This window comes from Scleropages formosus, unplaced genomic scaffold, assembly GCF_900964775.1.
Source record: "Scleropages formosus unplaced genomic scaffold, fSclFor1.1, whole genome shotgun sequence".
Taxonomy (NCBI): domain Eukaryota; kingdom Metazoa; phylum Chordata; class Actinopteri; order Osteoglossiformes; family Osteoglossidae; genus Scleropages; species Scleropages formosus.
Window position 1 is genome coordinate 99,093 of NW_021641044.1, and position 18,181 is coordinate 117,273.

General features: G+C 39.2%; 1 protein-coding gene across 1 annotated transcript; it reads left to right on the forward strand.

The window, feature by feature from the left end:
• The first annotated feature begins 3,085 nt into the window (after positions 1 to 3,085).
• Positions 3,086 to 17,567, forward strand: LOC114909762 (calcium/calmodulin-dependent 3',5'-cyclic nucleotide phosphodiesterase 1B-like). Its single transcript, XM_029249555.1, has 14 exons — positions 3,086 to 3,264; positions 5,632 to 5,745; positions 6,524 to 6,706; positions 6,910 to 6,976; positions 7,079 to 7,195; positions 7,386 to 7,526; positions 7,619 to 7,719; positions 9,136 to 9,261; positions 10,276 to 10,377; positions 10,564 to 10,684; positions 14,950 to 15,031; positions 15,767 to 15,884; positions 16,096 to 16,232; positions 16,789 to 17,567. The coding sequence occupies exons 1-14, from the start codon at positions 3,212 to 3,214 to the stop codon at positions 16,881 to 16,883; spliced, it is 1,557 nt and encodes a 518-aa protein (XP_029105388.1). The 5' UTR covers positions 3,086 to 3,211; the 3' UTR covers positions 16,884 to 17,567.
• Positions 17,568 to 18,181: the final 614 nt, after the last annotated feature.

Below are 18,181 nucleotides of genomic sequence, written 5' to 3' on the forward strand. Positions count from 1 at the left end.
CAGAGTATGTGTAACATCCCAGTTGCATTAGTACAACAGTTACTGTTGGGCTTGTGTGTCCACAGTGGGAGGAAGCAGCCTGCCCAAGTGTGTGGGCAAGGACTGAAATAGCAGCATGCCCCGCACCCCTGCATTACCCTCACCTCTCTAGAGGCTGGTAACTAAGCGTGGTGATGCACATGAAGACAAAGCCAATGGGGCTTCAACAACCAAGAGAAACAAGTTCATAACCTCAGACTCCCACCTGTTTAAGCTTACATCTGTCATTATTATGCCATCAGTTATTCCATATTACAAAAGTCTTCATTTAAGTTTAGGAATAAAATTATCTGCATTACAACATAATGCATGCTCCTACTACAACTGCCATTTATGTTTCATTTTTGAGAGGGAGGGAGAAACAGACACAAAGATGCTCAGACATTGAGGTGAAGTACATATACACTGTACAAAACATCTTTACTAAGAATGGCAGAAAATAAAGATACCACACAGAATACATAAATCCTAGCACAGTACTAGGGACTGTGTTTTCATACCAAATATCCTGAAATTATATAAAGGAAATATATTTTAACATCATTTAACAATATAAATTTTCCTTTCGATATCATCATCAGGCCTGCACAAATGCACCTGGGAGGTTGTATCCAACAGCCTCTTAATTTCAAAGTAATCCTTTTCTCCAGAGGTGCTGATGACGACTGGAAATACAAGCTAAATAGTATTGTCTGCTGCAGGATGACTGGTAACACAATATTTCCCTGGACAGCTCATGTCACAGAGCCAACACCTGAACTCTCACTGGCAAATAGTCCAGGAGGAAGAGAGAGTACACATAAATTACATCCTAAATTCAAATATCTTCTGTGGAAAACAGGTGTTTGGTGCATAGTTAACTTCTTCAGGATACTGTTACTGTTTAGTAAATTAGTGGAAGTAATACAAATGCTACCACTTGTTCATTATCTGACACTTTTAACCAAGATGACCTACAATGTAAGATTAAATATGGAATTTGACAAGGACCAACACCAACTTTTAATGTAGTAAGACCTCTGGAAATAAGTGTATTTGTTGTAAGTTGGCAGGATCATGGCATGGGGTAGAATTACTCTTGATGAACAGTTCTGAGATGCCTATGCTGTGTTCATTCTAACAGACAATGAGCTGCCTCTAATAAGACATTATGCAGATATAAAACATTGAGGCTAAAACTGAAAAGATAGAGTGGAGAGTAAGAAAACTGAAGATTCACTCACTTAAAAGGGCTAGGACACACACATTTTCAGAACCGCTTGTCCCATACGGGGTCACGAGGAACCGGAGCCTACCCGGTAACACAGGGCGTAAGGCCGGAGGGGGAGGGGACACATCCAGGACGGGACGCCAGTCCGTCGCAAGGCACCCCAAGTGGGACTCGAACCCCAGACCCACCGGAGAGCAGGACTGTGGTCCAACCCACTGCACCACCGCACCACCGCACCCCCGGGGCTAGGACATTCTTTTTTATTTTTGGTTAACAAATGCAATTTTTTTGTCATAACCCTGCTGTCTTGTCATTTTGTCTGCAAATGTTACTATTTACACCAGCAACAATGTCCATGTGAACTTTGCTGGGTCATTAAGAAACTGAGAAAAACCCATGATCCTACATCCTGACATGCTATGGTATGTCAGTCAAAACTGTCAAAAAACATTTGAAGACATGGCTACGATCAACTGCAATGGCTGAAGACAGAAAAGTCATGAATCCATCATATTTAACAGTAGAGAGTAGGAAGCACATTTCAGTGGTAAAACGCTGTCGTTACATCAAGCATTCAACTGAGGAGGAAAAGGTCTAAATGAGACATCTAGTAACGAAGAATGGCACTTAGGTGGTCACAGACAGGAGGACAAATGAAACCAAACATGGGGCAGTCCCATAACTGTCGGACATCCACTGCCCGTTTTTAACAATGAGGGCACCCAAGAGGCTCTGTTCAAGTTTTATAGAGATGTTTGCTACTTTATGTATTTTTATTGGCCTTTAAACAAAACCCTATCAAACCTAAAACTTATAATGCCACATTATCTTATACAAAGAAGTAATGGAGCCCATGCAAGAATTAAATATTACAATACCAGCATAAACATTTAAAAAACTCCTAGAAAATACTGTGAGACAAAAGTGCAAAAGTCCAGTTGTCCATGTGCTGAACAGTAAGTGTTTCAAACAAGGACCTGCATAAACACTATTGCTTTCATGCTTTGGTTAAGGGTTTCTCACGGACACACAGGCACAAACACTTACCGAAACAGCTGGAATATTACATATCTTTCCATCAAAAAAATGGACAAATTGGAATGTTCAATCTAAGAGGATTCTTAAACAGGACCCATGATTGAAGTAATATCATATGCCCTAAACCCAGAAGTGGCAAAGAGCATAAGAGCATGGGAACTCTTCAACCATGAGTCTAAGTGATATAAAAGTAACTCAAGCTTACACAAATAAATCACAGGAAAAAAGGGAGTCATCTAAGAGATCTCCAGTATCGAAAGCATAAAAACACATATTTAGAATGTTACTTAGGATTTTTTATGGGAGGAATCATAGACAAGAAAAAGGTATAATAAATCACAAGCAACCAAATTTGCCCATCCATAAATGGAAAGGTAGTTAATCTTAGCTATGCTGTACACGTTTCACCTACAAACCTCAGAAAAGACCATATAGCCCTATGAATCAAAGAGGAGGAAGTTACAGCTTATTTTTTTAAAATTTCCTTTTCTTTAGTTTCCTTTTCTTTGATCACACTTACATATACTTCCTGTCCCCGGATTTATCCCTCTGTAAGAAAAAACATGCACTTTACATCCACATGGTTCTACAGAAAGTAAATTACCTAAAAAATTTGGAAAAAAAAAAAAACAACATCTGTTAAACAACACAAGCTTGCCACAAGCGACAGCCTCCCTCACAGCACAGGACTGCCACACACTGACTTGGCCAATCAGAGACAAGTAGGTCCCCAGGGGAGTGGGCGGCTGCTCTGTGCTGCTGGTGCGTTTCAGGACCGACAAGTTTTGTCATATCGTGAGAGCATTCTCCTCTCTGTCTCTTTCTCTCTGCCACTCCAAGTCTTGATCTCGCTCTACTCCTGTGCAACACTAGTCAAATTCTTCTGCTTTGAGGTGCTGGGGACACTGCCTAATTTAAAAACAGATGGCTGAGCTTTTGAGAGTTCGTAAGAAACACCTTCAGACACCCATACGTAGGTAAGTGAGGTGGGGAATGAGCACTAGGCGAGATAAGTACAGAAGGTAATTTTGTGGCCTAGAACAATGAGGGTTTCCTATGAGATGTTCCTTATGTTTACATTTGTATGGTGTCTTTACACACAGTTATGGAAAGATAATGTTATGGCAACCTTTTCTTTTGTTCCTATGTGCATGAGGCTTTGAAAACTGTCACTCAGTGCTTTCAGGTTTTTACTTCTACATGAGTTTTGGGGGGTTGCTTTTAGCAAGCTTAGCATTAAAATTCAAAAACATGTTTTCATTTTTTGGATTTTTAATTTATCTGTTTGCTCTAAAAGATATCACATAGAAAATCTGGAAATTCTTCAACTATGTAATGCACATGTATGATTCAGTAAAAGAAAAAAAAACTAAGAGAAGTATTATTGTTATTATTGTTCTAAAGATGGAGAAATTAAACTTCAGAATGACGGATACAGTATAAATATACTGCCAAGTTAAGCTTTTTAGTTTACTAACCAATTATTTTGATAGATTCTTCTATACTGCTAATTTGTTGATACTTGAACTCTGTCCATGAGGAAATCTATGTGTTAGAAAGAAAAAATCACAGATTATACATTGACATGATAAAATTTTGATGAAACTGCTGCCTTGGACTTCTGCTTTAATAATTTTGTTTAAAGTGTGTATGAACTCCGTTTATTTTAGGTCAACAAATTAATTCAGGAAATAAATATCTGCTTGGTTTAACATTGCATTTCTTAAGTGAGTACTAAAGCTGATACTATTTGGTATACACCAGACATTATGACATACTCCAGGCATATTTGACTAATAATTTTCTCTTTCCTGTTTACACTAATTCAGAATAAACATTACTACAATTACTACAATGGAATAAAACTACAGATAAGGAGCAGCTGCCACATTCCAATGCATGCTTTTGCTGTGATCTCACTGCTGTACGAAAGTCTGGCTGACATGAAAAACACAAAGGCGGCCAGAGCTTCATGCCACTTTGGTTGCAAAAGCTGTCCATCATTTCTGACCGCTGCTAATGCGGCTGGTGATAGTTACCATGTGAAGCACAAGGGCTCTGAAATGACATGGCAGTGAATCAGTTCATCTTAAAAGGCCTACTATCCAAAAAGTGAAAATAAACACAGCTCATCTGTCAACATGGGGTTGTAAAACTTTTACTTTTAGTATGCATGAAAAGAGTGTATAAAAGAGTACAAGAAGTATATTTTGGAAACTTATCTGCCTTTGTCTACAACATCAGTCAGGACTGAGCATGTGTTTGGCTGTACCATATGAGGTTTCCTGGGCGGGAGCTAACCAAACAGCATTTTTATTTTTTAAATAACCAAACTGAGAAAATGACAGATGTCTTTCCAAAAGACTTTGATACATCTACTCTATGAGACAAAATCATCATCTTACCTTTGGTCATGTAACTAGAACTACAAGACACAAGCATGAATTCCTTTTGACCACCACAACTTCCTTTGACAATCTGAATTTACAGTTCCTATTCAAAACAATTATTTTAGCTTGTACATTTAAATTCTGTGCCTTTAATTACAAATGTCATTTTTTCACAAATAAAATAAATACATTCGAGAACCCATTGTGGCTTAATACTTATTTAAAGAAAAAAATATGTTCAAAAGAATTTTCAGCTGCCATTTAAGCTGGGCCAAAATGCATTGCTTTACATCCCAGAAGACATGGTATTTCGTGTTAAATCACACATTTTCCCTTTTTCATTTACACTAGAAGAATCGTAATTGCATCCCTTCATTAATTCACTTGGTATGGGAAATTGTTTCAAACAAAACATAAAAAAAGAGCTCCTTGACCCCTTCTTCTCAGAGATACACTTGTAACACTGGAGTGTATTCAAGAAACAAACACACACACACACCGTCTGAAGCCGCTTGTCTCATACGGGGTCGCAGGGATCCGGAGCCTAACCCGGCAAAACAGGGCGTAAGGCTGGAGGGGGAGGGGACACACCCAGGATGGGACGCCAGTCCGCCGCAAGGCACCCCTAGCAGGACTAGAAGCCCAGACCCACCAGAGAGCAGGACCCAGCCCAACCCACTGAGCCACTGCACCTCCCTCTCTTCTAGAAACAAAAAGTTAAATTTTAACATTAGTTTTTGTTGTTTTTCAGAATAAGTTTCGTGTAGCATTTCAATACACTGGCTACGGTACCCTAAAAACTACAGTTCCTTTTCTAACATGAGCCACCATTACCATTACAGTATATTATGGGAATACATTTTTTAGGTTGAAGGCGTCAAAAACATTTTCAAGGTAAGATGTAGTAGCATTTTGGATTGCTGAAAACATTGCCATTGTTTTCTTTATCTACAGGTTAAGATGCATGATAAAACAGCTTGATGAAAAAGAGGTGAACTTTGAAGATCTGAAAAAGAACTTAGACTACACTGCATCCCTACTCGAGGCAGTTTATATTGATGAAACGAGGTAAGGTTCAAACAAAATGAGGAAATTGAAGAACACCCTTTAATACACGCACAAATGAAAAGTGCACTTATGGTTACCAATAAATATATTCCAGTGTTAACTGGTTCTTTAATGTAGTTTTAACACAATACGTTAGACAATAATGCTGAAACAAACAGTGTTAACATCTACGAGATTAAATAACTGAAATATCTTTGATTTTCTCTATAACCTGCATAATACACAATATGGTAAGGTTTCTTACCCCTTTAATTGCAACTGAATACTTAGCTATGCCTCCAGTCAGCCAAACACCCATCTTACCTTAGGAGGGGGAAACACAAATACATTATGCCCTATGCGAGCTGTGAGTCGCCCTTTCTATTGAGTGTGTGGACAACAGTCTTTACGAGATGATGCAACCAACCAGAATCTAGTTACTACCATATAGGCGCCAAGCTGACAGCAGGCATCATTGTGAATAATCAAAAGGAGGACATCTCAGCCAGCTGACACCGTGGACATTGGTCTGTTTGTGTTCACTGGAAATTTGTCATTGATTGCTAGAGCAGCACACCAGGAACTCAAATCCAGGGCTCCACAGAAGGCATAAGGCAGTATTCCAGTGCACCACTGTAGAATATAGTACTTACATTGATACAATTTGTTATCAGTATCTTCCAAAACTTTAGCACACTGTGACCTATATAGTCATGGTGTTTTAAGTAAACCTTCTTTGCCACTGAACCCGCTTTTGTTCAAAGAAATGTGAAAACCTTCCTCACCTCTCCACCAATAGACAGGCTCTTGACGTGAAGGATGACCTCCAGCAGCTACGCTCTGACGCTGTGCCCTCAGAGGTGCGAGACTGGCTGGCATCCACCTTCTCTCAAAAAGGGCACCCCCCCAGCCGGCGCCCAGATGAGAAGCCCCGGTTCCGCAGCATTGTCCATGCGGTGCAGGCTGGGATATTTGTTGAGAGGTGAGCACTTTCAGATACTTTAGAATGCCATCTTTCACTCAAAAACATTAATCTCTCTTCTGAGGCACTTGAAGATGTAGAGCTTCTGTTCATATGGGACTCAGAGATTGTGGTTTTCCAACTAAGTTGGACACAGACAGAATCTGGGTTCTTTGTTTACAACTTTAAGTGCTTTCTGACTTTTTTAAACATTTCTGTTAAAGGATGTTTCGAAAGGCCTATACAACAGCCATGCCAAACCAACCCTCGGCAGTTATTCACTGTCTCCGGGTAAGAGGAACATTTGGCTGAAGAATGTATACAACTAAATACCTTTGGCATAGTCTGTGTAAGACTTAATGCCCTCTTAATGTCCCTGTGTTGCATTTCCAGGATGTCAACAGGTGGAATTTCGATGTGTTTGCACTGAATTCTGCAAGCACAGGAAATGCTTTACAGACTTTGTTCATGGAACTGATCACCAGATATGAACTTGGCAGTCGATTTAAGGTTTGTCTTACATACTATATTCAAATCAACACCGCAACAAAGTACTGAATAGTGTAAAAACCAGTCGTGCAAGTGTTAAAATTATAATTTTTAAAAATTATTTCTAAGATTAAATATTTACATCAGTACTGATTTTCTTTCCAGTGTGTTACCTTTGAAACACTTGAAATTCAATATTTTTCCTTTGCAGATACCCATCCCCCATTTGGTGTCATTCTTAGCTGCACTGGAGAGAGGATACAACAAACATGGCAACCCATACCACTGTCACATGCATGCTGCCGATGTCACACAGACCCTGCACTGCCTGTTGCTGCGTACTGGACTTGTGGTACTACACATACAGTATAAGAGAGATATTCAAATTACAGTTTCTACAGTACATTTTTACACATTCCTGAAGTGTCATTATGTTCACGCTAGCACTGGCTGACTGAGCTGGAAGTCCTTGCTTCATTGTTTGCTGCTGCTATCCATGACTATGAACACACAGGGACCACAAACAGCTTTCATATACATACAAGGTAAGGAAAAAGTGTTTTACACAACAGTTTATGATTATACCAACTGCATGACATTTCTACAAGTAGAACTTCAACTTTGTTAATTTGTTACTTAGCAGCAGAACAAGAGGTAGTGTAAAGTGTAGTCAATTACTCAGCAAATCTGTGCATGACGCCAAAGAAAAGTTGAATTCTTCAAGGTTTAGCGTAGATTTCTCAGCAGGAGGCCTTTAACCACACAACCATTTAGCAAAACAAAGTCCATCTAGAAAAGGCATTGAATTAAAGTCATAACTACAAGTGATGCAGTCCTGGGCTGCTTGAAATTTTTTTAAACTGCAACTGTATTAACATACGTTGTTTGGTTTTTACTTTAACTTCTGAAGTCCATAAGAACATAGGACTGTTTGCCTCATACTTTACATGCTACAGTAATGTGTTGAATACAGTAGTCAATTGGCCAAGATTGGTTAAATGTCCTGTAAGTCCAAATGGCTTTAGAAAATAAGTCTCATGGCAGACCTATATTTAGCTGAAACCCCCTTGGGAGTCTTGAGTGCTGTCTCTTGGCATACTTCCTTATTTTTTATTGTGGGAAGGAAAACAACCAGTTCTCCAAGAAATGAAAGGTGAGAGGGGATTAGTTAATTGGTCCTGAAAAATGTATGGTAAAATAAAATGAGTACATAAGGAAAAGGCAAACTATTAATACAAACATCAATTCCAAATTAGTACATTTAAATGTATTCACTCAGCTAATGCTTTAAACTAACAGTCAGCTTAAAGCAGTACACCCACACACACACACACAATGTCTACAACCGCTTGTCCCGAGCAGGGTCGCGGTGAACTGGAGCCTAACCTGGAAACACAGGGCGCAAGGCTGGAGGGGGAGGAGACACACCCAGGACGGGACACCAGTCCGCTGCAAGGCACCCCAAACAGTACACCATTTACAGTTATTTAAACATTTCTACAACAAGGAAAGGTTGACTAAATCTATTTAGATTAAGTACACTGCTGAAGGGTAATACAGCAGGAGGTAGAATTTGAACCTGCGTCAATCAGATCCAAGGGCAGCAGCACTAACCACTAAACTACCATTAAAACAAACACACAAGAAAACAAAAAATCCATGCTACTATTTAGCAAAGTATTACTGATTTTAACATACAGTGTATAAACAAATAGTGTGTAATGAAAACATACTACCTAAATATTTTTAAAGAAGATCTTATCTTTGTTAAGCACACTAAACTGCATTCATGTATGTCACATTTTTGTTTGCCCATTCCCAGACAACACAAAATTTGTGTCTATAATGCGTCACATGCCTAGTGGAAAGCAGCACTCTCTGGGGGGTGGCAGTGGTCTGACTTACAGAGGTCTCTAGAATCTTTCTTTTGGATACATTTTTCTCTGACTCCCCTCTGCAAGGTCTGAATTTGCTATGATCTACAATGACCGCTCAGTGCAGGAGAGCCACCACATCAGCGCAGCCTTCCGCCTGCTCCAGGATGAGGAAATGAACATTTTCATCAATCTCACACGAGAGGAATGGATGTAAGGATGGAAGAGGGTAACTTATGTCCCAGCCGAATGTTATGCCTTTCCTATGAATAATAACACAAAAGTTTCCGAGGGTCATAAAAGCTTTCGCTCAAAAAGAAAACACTAATATATATAGTCGTCTTGTAAGACATACATCACATTTTAAAATGTCAAACATTACTTAAAATAAGAAGAACATAAAACCTAAAGAAACTTCAGTGAAGAAGCTAATTGCTGTGATATTAAAAAGGGCATTACTAAATTTTGTTGGAATCACATCTCTTTAACTCAGAAGAGGAGCTGAATGTCAGATTCTTCCTCAGCTTTTCTCTGACTCACTGCTGAAGTAACAATAACATAGCATCTTCAGATTTTACTTATATTTTAGTCTGTAAGGTTTGGGTGAATTCCATGCACAAGTTACACCAGAATAACACACACATCTTCAGAACCGCTTGTCCCATACGGGGTCACGGGGAACCGGAGCCTACCCGGTAACACAGGGCGTAAGGCTGGAGGGGGAGGGACACACCCAGGACGGGACGCCAGTCCATTGCAAGGCACCCCAAGCAGGACTCGAACCGCAGACCCACCGGAGAGCAGGACTGTGGTCCAACCCATTGCGCTACCGCACCCCATTCCCAGAATAACACTTTCCACCAATTGTATTTTAGATTGTATTTGTTTTACACTGATCTCATCATATTGGTTTAGTGATAATCAACAGCAGTTTCTTCTACATCCACTACTGAAAAACATGTTTGAGTGTACAGGCAGCTGGTTTCCTTAAAACTCTGAAATCACACATTGAGTGCTATACAGATTTCAAGTATGTGGTTTGTACGAAGAAAATGATGCCTCTGAAATCTTAACACACTTGATAACGATAACCATAGAGTTGCAAAAGAGCTATCCTAAGGTTATAAAAGCTGCAAGATGGTTGAGAGCTGAGAGCTCTTTTTGCTGGTTTATAACAAGTGTCACTATGTATTTGATGACTCTTCTTCGACATCTTGTTAACAACAGGGAGCTCCGTGCACTGGTGATAGAGATGGTCCTGGCCACAGACATGTCGTACCACCTCCAGCAGGTCAAAACCATGAAAGCCTGTCTACAGCAGCCTGAAGGGTGATGTGTCATAATTTCATAATAAAATAATTACTTTGTACTCAAGCTACTATTTTTAACAGTTACAAACCATCTAAGGAATAATCACAGGTATCTTATCTTCTATGGGAAAATGTGTTACAGATTCAGTGGACTGCATTCAAAATAAGTTCCACAAGGTTTTTTTTTTTTTGCATATGTCCCCAGGATTGAGAAACCAAAAGCACTGTCCTTGCTGCTCCATACTGCGGACATCAGCCACCCAATCAAGCCCTGGCGCCTGCATTCACGATGGACCAAAGCCCTGATGGAGGAGTTCTTCAGGCAGGTATGCATCCACTTTACAGAAAACCATATTTATGGTTTTTTTTTATTTGGAAGTCTCATTGTCATTATATGGTACTTAAGGCAAAAAGGTGAAACTAAACAAAATCAAACTAAAGTCTAATGTAAACATACAAGCATGTAACTTGGCAAGACCTAATTGACAAGATTACATAAATATTCTAAAAATAATATCTGTACAGCATTAGCAGTATTTCATGAATGGCCTTATCACCTGAAATGACATCTCTTTACATGATATCAAGTACAAAACAACACATCAAAAAAGCGATTAACTTAGCTCCACATATTCTGTTAATTCTATGACTGGATTTACTGTATATTACCATTTTAGCTCACCAGTATAACTATAGATTGATTAAGGTTATATTTTATTCAGTAAAGAAATTGAAAAAAGTTTAATAAATCTTTAGCATACATTTGCAAATGGATATACGTAATATATTTCTCAGATATTTCTGAGGACGAATTTTATTCTCTTTGACTATCTGTGAACCATTAATGACACTACATCAGAGGAGCTGTGTCCTCAATACATCATTGCAATTCTTTACTAATGGGAAGCGTGATGTTGCTGCATGTTTGTGTGTATGAGGGGGCACGGTGGAGCAGTGGGTTTGGCCGAGTGCTCTCCGGTGGGTCTGGGGTTCGAGTCCTGCTTGGGTTGCCTTGCAACAGACTGGCATCCCATCCTGGGTGTGTCCCCTCCCCCTCTAGCCTTGTGTCCTGTGCTGCCCGGTTAGGCTCCGGTTCACTGTGACTCCACCCGGGACAAGCAGCTTCAGAGAATGTGTGTGATATTTGTGTGTAATTGCATCATGATGTACTGATCCATGGTCTACCATATGTCATGCACTATGCCTGTAGACCACTACTGACAGCTTTGCGCAAGGTGACTTACAGTGCTAATTTTTTCCATTAATCTAGTTATAGGTACTCGTAGAGTTATGACATGTGCAATTCATGACCACATGGATTTACAATGGCTGTCCATTTAACCTTATTATTTTTTTGTCCCAATGTATGCTTGTCACTTCTAACAATGTCATCATAAAAATGCAGTCATCAGCTGGACACCATTTGTGCTGGGTCCCCACATTTGTTACTGTTAGGTCTTAGTCAGTATTTGGATGTTTAGTAGCCACTGATTTTTTTAAAAAAAACTTTCCACTTGTGACTCCCTTCAATATACTTTTTAATTTAATTTGAAGAGTCAGACACTGAAAAAGTGAGTGCTGGTGGTGCAGAAAAGAAAAAGGCAGTACATTTAGAAATGAAAGTGAAAAAGTGAAACATGAAAATATGATATTACTCATGTTCTATATTACTATTTATATGAATATATAAAACTGGTGAAAAAATATGACAAAGCCCTATTAAAAAAATGGAGCATTCATGCACGTTAACTGTTTATACATTGATAGAGTTCATATATGCAAAAGGAGATGTTCAGCTTACAATGAAGTTGACTCAGAAAGGGCTCATGGGAACAAAACCGTTATAAATCAAGGACCACCTGAACAATTATTTACCCATTTATACGGAACAGTATTCTTACTTCAGTAACCCACAGTGAGTACCTTGACAAAGGGCACTATAGCAGTAGGATTTAAAACTGAGGACCTTAAGGTTGCAAGGCTCCAATCCTAACCAGAGCACCACCTCATACTGATACTCTGTAAAAGCAGCACAAAGGTCCAGAAACATTAATAAAATGACCATCAGCATGTAACAGTATATCACTAGACACTGGTTGTTACAGTTTTTATTACATCTGGCTGTTACATCAGTGGGGGATGCGGTGGCGCAGTGGGTTGGACCGAGTCCTGCTGTCTGGGGTTCGAGTCCTGCTTGGGGTGCCTTGCGGCAGACTGGCGTCCTGTCCTGGGTATGTCCCCTCCCCCTCCGGCCTTACGCCCTGTGTTGCCAGGTTAGGCTCTGGCTCCCCGCGACCCCGAATGGGACAAGCGGTTCAGAAAATGTGTGTGTATTACATCAGTGCTACAGCCAGGGTGTAAAGCAGACTGATATTTTTCTCATATATTGCAAGTATCTAAGTGTGTTTGCTGTTTTAGTTGTACTTCTTTTCTTAAATTTTTTTTTTTAAATAAAAAATGAAGTTTCAGACAGCTCTACAGTAAAGAGCATTATGATCTAATGACTCATCAATTCATCATAAGATCAACTAATGAAATATTGATATACACACACAGTCTGAAACCGAGCAGGGCTGCGGCAAGCCTGCCCGGCAGCGCGGGGCCAGAGTAGGAGGGGGGAAACACCCTGGATGGGATACCAATCTGCCGCAGGGCACCTCGAACAGGACTTGTAACCTCAGACCCACCACATAGCAGGATCCGGCCAAGCCAGCTGCGCCACCGCACCCCCCCCAACATTTATACAGTTCATTGTTATACTCTAATGCATTACAGTGAAGAACAAGCTCTATTCCAGCTCTATTCCACTAGCAACAACTGAGGCACAAATACACTCAAACCCATAGATTTATATCCTGTAGGTTGCTGGATTAAGTCCCAAAGTTCTCAACCTAAAAGGCTACAGAGCTAACACCCAGCTTTTTGACAAGGTTAATACTACAAGACCCAAGGCAGCAAGCAGAGTGACCCAGGATGGATTCTCAGCAAAGATTAGCATGAGACTTTGCTTTCGGAAGTACAAATGTTTCCGGCAGAACTCTGAAGTAGTAAGATGTAAAAATCATGTGTTCCCGTATTTCAGATGAAAAACATTTATTACAGATAAAATGAAACAGTGTCTCTATTCAAACAAAAGTTAAAATAACTCAAGTGAACGGACCAGCCCAGATCCCGCAGCGCGCAAGCCACGTGAGCCCAGCTCGTGCGACCCCGGATGTGACCTGTGTAACGGTCGCGCGCGCCGGCCGTTGGAATGGAGCTTCTCTTCTCTCAAAAGACGGAATTATCTTTGGCGCTTTCCTAACAATCATAATACCACACCGAGCGCCTTAAAATTATATAAATAACCTCACATACTCTGCATAAATGACAATCTGTGCAGTTAAAATGCGTAAAACTGTTGAGAAAATGCCACTACAAAGTTGACGGAAAAACCATGTCATGCGCTCAGCTGGATCGTTTGTCTCGCTCGACAAAAAGTAAAATAACCAAAAACAGCTAAACACTTTTCTTAAAAGTTTTGTATCTGGCTACATACATTACAGTTACACATTTCGGTTGACTTCAGCAAAGGCTTGTGTAGAGACAAAAGGGAAACACGTCGCTCTGAGTGTGAGGTGCCAAAAGCAGATGGAACAAGCGCCGGAGGTTTAACCGGTTGTCCGGCGCGCGCCCATCCATCCCGTCCACTCACGCGCACGTCATTAAGTTCGGTATATTTTAAACAAACACCTAGAACATTCTTTGGACTTTTTCAAATTTGAGTTGCGTCTTTACACTGTCAGACACAGTGAAACCCCTGCGATCACACAAATTTGCGTATAACCCGCGACTGACTGGCTCCCATGATCCAGTATTATTAGCATTATTAGTATTGTATTTGTCTGGAGTCCAGTTTGTTTGTAATAATCAGTCTTTTTCCTTAATAAATGAAAACAAATACACACACACACACATTTTCGGAACCGCTTGTCCCATACAGGGTCACGGGGAACCGGAGCCTAACCCGGCAACTCAGGGCGTAAGGCTGGAGGGGGAAGGGGACACACCCAGGACGGGACGCCAGTCCGCCGCAAGGCACCCCAAGCGGGACTCGAACCGCAGACCCACCGGAGAGCAGGACTACGGTCCAACCCACTGCGCCACCGCACCCCCTGAAACAAATAATGACATTTTAAAAATTTTTTTTCCACACAGTAACTGAAAGACTGACTGAAAAATGTTTACCATTAAGCTCACAGTAACACGACCTCTCATTTTTGCGATTGCATTTTTTGGACCCCACTTATCACGTTATAGCAGGGTTTCATTCCTTTACCTGGGACACCTAGTAAGTTTGTCTATGACCATCTGCTATTTTTATCTCTGTGGTAGTGGCTATCACTGCCATGTAGGTATTTCCTGGAAAGATGTGTTTGCATAACAAACCACCCTGTGTGCTCCTGTCTACAGCTGTTCCTCCGTTCAGATCCACTTTTGTTTAGTTTTTTGGCTTGTGCGTGGTATCTAAAAAAGAGTTTCTCAAATATATGCATGTGTATGAGTTGGAAAGGCAAACATTAAGTAATAAAGCGCTGCTCTTCTTTGTAAGGGTGACAGAGAGAAAGTGCTAGGCCTCCCTCTTTCCCCTCTGTGTGACCGGAAGAACACGTTGGTGGCCCAGTCCCAGATTGGTAATGTACTGACCTCTTTACAGTACCAGTGAAAAGTGTGAGTGCACTTGGCCCACCTGGACAATACTTGTGTGAGATGAACTGGAGGGAAAAATTAAATCAGCTGGTAGTGTAGTGGTTAGAGCTCCTGCCTTTGGCTCCAAAGGTTGTTAGGTTTCACTCCCTCCTCCAGCTGTAGTACTCTTTCATAATTTTCGTAAAAAGTTTATTTAATTTAAGAAACCAACACAAGGTTTCAAGGCAACTCATAGATGACAGCTGGTAGTGTAGTGGTTATAGCTACTCTTTTAGGACCCAAAGGTTGCAGGTTTGAATCCCACCTCCAGCTGTAGTACCCTTGAGCAAGGTACTCATCCTAAGTTGCTCAAGTAAAAATTGCCTGGCTGTATAAATGGGTAAATGATTAAAGGTCAATCATCCTTGAAAACTGCTTTAGAGAAAAGCTAAATGAATAAATGTAATGTGAAACACAAATATCCAACATGGGAAAACAGACACATTACCTGCTCATTGTTAACAACTGTGCTTAGACTTCTGACTAGTACTGTATGTAATTATTTAGCAAAAGGATAAGTGAACTTTTTGCACTTTTTTATATTTGAATTGTTTCTTCCTTTAACCTCTGTAGTATTTTGTGTTAGAATTTTGGATTGATTAAAAAAGTACATATTATTCTAATATTTTGCTGTATGCTGGGGTTTTAATTTACAACATGTAATTTATAATGTATTTCAGGCTTTATCAGCTTTATTGTGGATCCTACCTTTTCCCTTCTGACGGACATGGCAGAGAAGATAGTTATTCCTCTGGTTCAAGAGAATCCAGACCCACCAGTGCCGTGTAATCGACACAGGTGCTCCAACCAGGGAATAGTGATATTATTGCCTTTTGTATATCAATAGGTTTTGAGAAAGAAAAATAATAATTAACTTTAAGTCTCATACAAAAAAACTGATTTTAGTACTATGGCATAAAATTCCACTGCTTAAGTACAGATAAAAATGCAGATTGATGGCTGAATCAGTGATAGGATATTTATTTTTATATGACATCTTTTGTCACAGTTCATTATGGAAGGAGAGCTCAAGAGGCCTGGAGTGGAATCTGGCTCACATAACTGCAGAGCTCGTCAGTTTCAGGTCAACGTGGACTCGTCACTCTGAGGACAATAAGATGAAATGGAAGGAACGAGCATCTTGCGGTAGCTAATGCCCTTTTCTACCGTAACATTAATTCTCTGGCTTTACATTAATCACTAAATCAAGTTTATTCCCTCATGAGTACTTTCTTCATGTACATTTTCAGGCTTGGAAAATCATTTTAGAATGGATTATCGATTGGGCTCTGGATATGTTTTTTAGCTATTTGTATACTGAAATATATAAGTATCATAAAAATGTTTCATGGCCAAATGCCTGATAAAAATGCTAATCAACCATGTACTATTTTACCACTATGTACTGTACATACAGACACACACACACACATACACATTTAGTTTTAAATGGTTCTGTTTGTTTTTAACAAGTAAATATTGCTGTGAAAATTGTTTAATTTCAATTGCTAAAATAAGTGTAATCACCAGTTTAGCAGAATCACCATGGATTATTTCTGTTTTGCCAGTGTTACAGTTGTCTGCTGCTTAGTCTTCAGGGATTATTGAGGAAAAGTGACAGTTAATAATTTAGTAAGCAATATATTCCTTGTCACTTGCTTCACTTGCACCTCAAATGACAGCCTTGAAATTCTTGCCTTAGGGTTGAGAGAACAGAGCTCCATAGAGGAACTTTCACCCAACAAGGAGGACTGCTCAGATGAGCCCACACATGATACCAGCCCACAGGTACACTAAACAGAGCGTACACTAAGTAGAGAGGATTTACTCAAAGTTGTTGGATTAAAAACAACATACTATATCTTCTCAAAGCTGTCAAACTGAATTGTTTGAAACCTCAAGAATCATTTACACTGACTGAACAACAGTGTACTGTGAGTTCTATTCAAAGCATTTGAAAAAGAAAAATGAAAAAAGAAAAAGTTTAGTCACACGTGTGCTTGTGTATAATGAGAATTTATAGTTCACAGAATCAAAGTGATTGAATGAAAATAGATGTAAACCAAAGAGTTATTTATAAGAATCATAGTGACTTTTACTGCACGTGATGTACATGCTAATCATGTTCAAATTTTCTGACAACCTAAATTTGTTTTTGTACACTTGGTTTACATTTGGAGAGTTACTCAGCTGTAAATATCACAAGGTAAGAATAGAGAAAAAGAACAAAATGTGCAATATAATGAAGTGATAATGGTCGGTGTAAATTTGTGTCAGTCAAATTGAATTTAATGAAATTCTTTATTTTTGCCAATTCAGTGAATCAAACTGATTGGTTACTGTAAACAATACATTGGTTCCTCATACTTACGAACACTATTTGGACCAGACGTTCGTTGATTCTTTCTAACTACTTTTTTACACATCAGCTAATTAATAAAAAAAATTGGTTATGCAAAAATTTAAGATAAATCTATAAAAATTATTAATCCGTAAGACAATTTTTAAACTTAAAAGTAAAATTAAAACTACTACAAAATGACTAAGCATAAAAAAAATGCCCTTACCAATCCTGATTCTTGACAGTCTGACAACATGTGTATGTTCAATGTCAGCTTCAGTGTCTTCCAAACCTTCTTTGTTATTTACAAGAATCAAAAGGTTAATGCAGGTTTATAGGTTAAAACAGACTTCACTTTATTTATTTATGTGCTACGTTCTGTAAAAGTTTCAGATAAAGCTATAATATTTAAAAATATTTTCCCCACTATTTATTTTAACATTATTACAAACATTAAACCATAAAAAAAACTAAATCACGAGGAATAAAAAATGTGTTGTCTCCACAAATTTAGATTTGATGCCAACTGATAAATATTTGCAGTGTTCCGTATCTTTTTAATGACCATGGACGCTGATCAGTACCTGACACAAGCTGTAAACACTGTGGAACAGAGCTGAACCACATTCCTATTCTGTATGAATCAGACATTGTCATAGAATAACATCACTGTATGCTGAATGTGAAATTATTAAAATATTAATTATTTCAACCTCTATTAAGATTGTATCAAACTCCTTTTTATAATATCACA